Raw genomic sequence first — 6,238 nt, forward strand, 5'->3', positions numbered from 1 at the left:
TTGTAGGTGAATTTTCTAAATACACTAAGGTATATATTCTTAAGTCAAAACATGAGGTTGAAAGCATGTTTATGAAATACAATGTAGAAGTAGAGAATCAATTAGATAGAAAAATCAAAAGGCTTAGGTCTGACAGAGATGTAGAATATAGTACTAATACTCTAGAAGCCTTGTGAGAAAAATAATATTATACATTAGGTTAGTAGTCCCTATACTCCCCAACAAAATGGTGTAGCCGAACGGAAAAATAGAACCCTTGAGGGAATGATGAATTCTATACTTTTTGAGTTCGGGTTTATCTGATAATATGTGGGGAGGGGGTGCTGTTTTATCTGCATGCTATGTTCTTAATAAAGTCCCTTATAAAAAGTTTGATAAAATCCCGTTTGATTTATGGAAAGGGCTTGCCCCTAACTTGAAAATTCTAAAAGTGTAGGGGATGTTTGACTAAAATTGGTCTACCTGATTTTAAACAAGTAACTATTGGATCCGAGACTTTTGATGCTATTTTCATTGGTTATGCTCAAAATAGTGCTACATATAGATTTATGTCTTTGAATGATAGTTCCATTTGTGAATCTAGAGATGCAAAAAATTTTGAGCATGTTTTTCCATTGAAAAATAATGTGCCTAATAATGCTTCTACATCTATGTCTGTTAATTCACATATTGTGCCTTCTTCTAGTGTTACTGCTAATGAGCATAAAAATGAACATAGAAGAAGTAAGAGGCGTAGAATTGAAGCTACCTTTGGTCCTGACTTTATTACTACTTTCTTGACTGAAAATATTGATCTTGATATTTTGAGTGATGAATTAATGTCAATCTATTTAATAGAAGAAGACCCTAAGACATACAGTGAAGCAATGAGGTCAATAGATGCTAGTTTTTGGAAAGAGGCCATTAAACGTGAATTAGACTCTATAGTTTCTAATCACACTTGAGACTTGTCTGATTTGCCTAAAAGTGAATATTTTAAGAAGAAATTGAGACCTGATGGTACAATTGAGAAATATAAATCTAGACTTATTAGGGATTAGCTGTTATTCATAATTTAGTGATACATCAAATGGATGTTAAAATGACTTTTCTTAATGATGATTTAGAAGAAGAGATCTATATGTCTCAACTTGAGGGATTTGTGATCCAAGAACAGGAGAATAAAGTATGCAAATTGAGAAAGTCTTTGTATGGTCTAAAGCAGACACCTAAGTAATGATACGAGAAATTTAATAGCACATTAGTGGGTAATGGTTTTGTTGTTAATGCATCTGATACTTGTGTTTATTCCAAGATGATAGGATCAGATTGTGTTATTATATGTCTCTATGTGGATGACATGTTAATCTTTGGCCCTAATGTGAATATTGTTAATGAGACTAAGAACTTTTTTTCTTCTAAATTTAAAATGGAAGATCTTGAAGAAGCATATGTGATTTTAGGGGCTAAAATCAATAGATATTATAATGGCTTTTCATTGTCTCAGTCTCATTATATTGAAAAAATATTAAAAAGGTTTAATTGCTTTGATGTAGCACCCGTGAGAACTCCTTATGATCATAGCATACACTTGAAAAGAATGAGGAATCTAGTATTACTCAAACTAAGTATGCAAAGATAATTGGTAGTGTAATATTTCTCATGAATTATACACGACCTGATATTGCTTATGTTGTTAGTAGATTAAGTAGATATACTCACAACCCTAGTAGTACACACTGGAATGCTCTTCATTGTTTGCTAAGGTACTTGAGAGGTACTATGGATTGGTATTGTATTTTAATAAATTTTCTGCTATTTTAGAAGGATTTTGTGATGCAAACTGGGTTACTGACAATGATAAAGTTAGCTCAACTAGTGGCTATGTGTTTACTTTGCGTGCAGGTGCTATTTCATGGAAGTCTTCAAAACAGAATTGTATAGCACGATCTACTATGGAGTCTGAATTCATTGCTCTTGAGTTGGCAGGGCAAGAAGCCAAGTGGTTGAAAAACTTATTGGCAGACATGCCTTTGTGGTGAAGACAAGCTTCACCAGTTTCTCTACATTGTGACTCATAAGAGGCAATTGGATTGCCAAAATAGTGTGTACAATAAAAAAAAGACATATCTGCATTAGGCATGGTGCGGTAAAATAATTGTTGAAACATGATATTATTTTCTTGGAATATGTATGATCCGAAAGAAATTTTGCAGATCCTTTAACCAAGAGTTTGGTAAGGAGAGTTATCCTTGAAACGTCGAGGGGGATGTGGCTAAAACCCATGGATTGAGGAAGTATGATGAATACCCATTCGTGGTCCAACGAAGCCATATGAAACCTCAATATGCACTATCTTTCCTATCCCTATGGCGTGTGGTAGTGTTTTATAAGGTTGAGCTTATTTTGCTCTTAATTTCCATAGCCTTAAGATAGTCTATGTATAGATAGACTTGATGGAATCACCTACATGAGTGCAAAGGTGTGGTCGCCTATTATGAAAGACTTGGGATGTCTTTCTAGAGCACTCATGAGACCCAAGGTATGTGCATGACCATAAAAGTACCTTGTTAGTATCGCGGAGTTTGCATAAAAATAAGGATATAGTATGTGTTATGGGGGTCTCATTTAATGTCCATTCAGTTCAAGAGTACTTCACTTTGTGGATGTTAGTTGTTGCCTCATTTCATTACGTGTCAATTCAAATCTAAAGATATTGACACTTAAGTACATGTTCCTTCTTTTGCCCAGAACTATTCTATTTTTGTCTTTTCATTAGTGGGAGATTGTTGGTATTATTTATAATGCAAAGTCAAAGATTTCTTTGTGGTCCCTTTTCTTTCTTTACTTTTTTGTCTTTTGTGAAAGACAAAGTGTCCCTCATTGGTGGTGGAAAATCTTTTCCTTCTCTTTATATTGAATTGCTCTTTGCTGGGCTTGTAAAGAGCTAGCAAAAGGGTGTGGTCTCACGCACATGAGAAATCGGTTCTGAAGGCAAAATTGGTCGATTTGCTCCCCCTGCGTACGAGATATACGTGAGGCCTATTCCAAATCTGGTTTTGCTAAAATTATTTCTTCATTTTTTAGCTTACCAGAATATGTCCAAATTCATTCTCTTTGAATTGAATTTTATAATGTTTTACTTATTTCTTTGTAATTGTAATGCTTTAATTTCTGTAATAATTGTGTTTAATTCTTGTAATAGTTGTGGTTAATTTTATAACAACTCTATTTAATTTATGTAACAACTAAAAATTAATTCATTCATATGTAACAGTCCAACAGCATTGCCTATAAAATGGTAGTCTTCTTTGTGAGTTATCCAACACAGAAAATACATTTATCTTCTCTTCTTTCTGGGCAACTGTTTTGTGCAAATTCTAAATTTTCAGCCACGAGTACACGTGTTTGGAGGTGCTGTTGAACCTTCGGGAGTGATCAGTCTTAACGATTTGTACATAGTCGGGCCGAAATTGCTTTCGAGGTAGTGACTTACCACGACACATTATTTAAGTTTTTCTTCTTTCCTTCTTGTTCTTAGTCAATATTATCTACTCATTTTTCTTACATGATATGCCTAGAACTGAACATCTGGTGCACGGATAATGTAACAGAAGCCTATCATTGGATAAGATCGAAAACTAAGATGAGTATGGCTTTGATATTATGTTACGAAAATATACTTTCAATCTAATTCAATCATATAATTAGTTAACTCATGAGATGAGAATTATCCAAAATTATATTTTAAAGATCATAATTCATTCTCTCAACTGAACATCTGGTGAGAGATGCCTAGAACTGAACATCTGGTGCACGGATAATGTAACAGAAGCCTATCATTGGATAAGATCGAAAACTAAGATGAGTATGGCTTTGATATTATGTTACGAAAATATACTTTCAATCTAATTCAATCATATAATTAGTTAACTCATGAGATGAGAATTATCCAAAATTATATTTTAAAGATCATAATTCATTCTCTCAACTGAAGGAGCACTTTAATCTAAATATATTAGATTTAGCGCGTAAATCGTAAAACGAGAACTTACTCGTTCTTGTAGCGGAAGCGAAAGTAACGAACGAACTGCAGCTGAAATTACTCGTTGGTGGTGGTTATGACAGTGTATTGGATCAACCCCTAAGCCACAGTTTAAACCCTAGTATAATTGTAGGAGAAGACTAGGAGTAGGAAAAATATTGTGTATTATATGTTTTAGAAGTACACCGTATGTGTACTTATATAGAGATAGCTAGGATTACATTAATTACTAAAATTACTATATTTTGCCCTAGTGGTCCATTAGAGCACCCTTTATGGGTGGACCATATTTCCTACATCTCCCACTCACACATAATGGGAGTGCTCATCTAATCTAAGAAACATATTTTCATCTCATCTCGTCAATCATTCATATGGGGAAGTAGGCTATGCGACCAGCATACTGTAAGCGCTAAGTGTTATATATCTATTAGGAGTATACAACCTCTCATTGAGTACAAACCTGCAAGTAGATCATAAAGTATGTAGTACCCTACATCATATACGAAAATAGACCGTAGACCTAATTAAATCCTAAAAGCTAACTCATGAAGTGAGGATTATCCAACATCATATACGAAAACAACACCAGTCAAGCAATGTGGGATACTGAACATTTCCTCTTTGACATGCCTAGAACTGAACATCTGGTGCACGAATAATGTAACGGAAGTCTAACATTGGATAAGATCGAAAATTGAAATGAGTGTGACTTTGATATCATGTTACAAAAATATACTTTTAATCTAATTCAATCCTAAAATTAGTTAACTCATGAGATGAGAGTTATCCAAAATTATACAAAAAAAAAACATAATTCATTCTCTCAACTAATGTAAGACAAGGTTAAAATATCATTGTGAATATAGTGTTGGGTTTTATTAATTAAAATAAAATAGGTGTTAATGGAAACTGTACACGATGAAATCAGAGGACTTAATTTGCCGCTGTCGAGACATTCCGGAAGCAGGCCTCGGGATTTCGGGGGTAGGAGGTCGCAACCTCGTTCTCAACCTCGGGGATTGTCAAAGCCCAACTCAGATGAAACAAAGGACGAAGCCAGGATAGAGGAAGAAACCCTCTAGGCATATGGCTACGCCTGATAAACACGGCCTACCAGGAGCCTACACGGAAGCATCACTTCAGGCCATCCCATCGCCGTACTTTGTAGCTAACCCCCACATACTTGTAGTCGAGTCTCCCCCTCTATATAAAGGGGGCTCACTCCACTTTGTAAAGGGCTGATGTTGCTCCATTTCTCCACAAGTGCAATAATATCTTTATCCCTCTCTCTTTCTTCTAAGTCATTTGTTCTCATTGGCCCGAGGCCACCGCGCATTTATCGTTTTCTTACTTGTTCTTCGCCCATCTAGCTGTGCAATGGCCATAAAGAGCCTTACTTAACCGCATCTCTGTTTGTTATCCCTTTCCCGATTGTCCCAAATAGCTCGATCTCGGCTCAAGCCTCGACCCCGAGGCCTCCATCGACCTGCTCCGCTCTCAGGTAACAGGCCCTTTCAGTTTGCTTACTGCCTCGATTTAGCTCGTATTCTATCACCATACTTAGTATTTTTAGCATCAACTGACCTAAAAACTAGCTCGGGAATAGATAACGTATTTTTAGAATCCCATTTACAAATTTAATTATTGTTACCATTTTCACGGTACACAGTTTGGCGCCCACCGTGGGGCTAAAAATAATAGTGATTATTTTCTTGCTGGTTTCGTCACGCAAACACACGTTATCTTTCACACTTTTCTTGTCCAAGATCTTTTGATTTCAGGATAATGTCTGGCTCGGTAAGCAAAATCTAGAACGACTACCCCGAGAACCACGACGGAAGCAGTATGGCTATTCTAACGGTTGACGCGACACCACTGGACCCTGATGACGCATCTGGGTCGATTCAAGTGGATGCGGGCTTGCAAGGCGCGCAACAAGTCGACGAAGCCTTGCACACCGATGATAGCATACAACTCGCTGACCTACGGAAAGCTCAAAATATCCCGGCCCTAGAAGAACAAGAAGTCAATCTTCATGTTATCTTTGAAATGTTGCAGGCACGACAATCGGCTATCGCTCAGCTGCAAAGTCACCCGAGGACTCCCAACGCAATAGCAACGGAGACACCTCCTTACGATGAGCAGATACCCCAGAGGTCAAGTAATGACGAGTCGGTGGCCGACCCAGGCACAACGAAGACGTTGGGGAAT

The 6,238-nt window shown here is 36.6% G+C and overlaps 1 protein-coding gene across 1 annotated transcript; it reads left to right on the forward strand.

Annotated features, from left to right (window-relative positions):
* The first annotated feature begins 1,081 nt into the window (after positions 1-1,081).
* On the forward strand, positions 1,082-2,021 carry LOC142176397 (secreted RxLR effector protein 161-like). Its single transcript, XM_075243960.1, has 4 exons — positions 1,082-1,165; positions 1,295-1,432; positions 1,564-1,756; positions 1,804-2,021. The coding sequence occupies exons 1-4, from the start codon at positions 1,082-1,084 to the stop codon at positions 2,019-2,021; spliced, it is 633 nt and encodes a 210-aa protein (XP_075100061.1).
* The last annotated feature ends 4,217 nt before the right edge of the window (positions 2,022-6,238 follow it).

This window comes from Nicotiana tabacum, chromosome 3 (genome assembly GCF_000715075.1).
Source record: "Nicotiana tabacum cultivar K326 chromosome 3, ASM71507v2, whole genome shotgun sequence".
In the NCBI taxonomy this organism is placed as follows: Eukaryota; Viridiplantae; Streptophyta; class Magnoliopsida; order Solanales; family Solanaceae; genus Nicotiana; species Nicotiana tabacum.

Bases quoted from the DNA above. Each gene is read 5' to 3' on its own strand.
- LOC142176397 (XM_075243960.1), top strand. From the start codon at position 1,082: ATGACTTTTCTTAATGATGATTTAGAAGAAGAGATCTATATGTCTCAA. The intron at 1,433-1,563 runs GTGATTTTAGGG...TTATGATCATAG, and splicing joins AAGATCTTGAAGAAGCATAT to CATACACTTGAAAAGAATGA. The intron at 1,757-1,803 runs GTACTATGGATT...CTGCTATTTTAG, and splicing joins TTTGCTAAGGTACTTGAGAG to AAGGATTTTGTGATGCAAAC.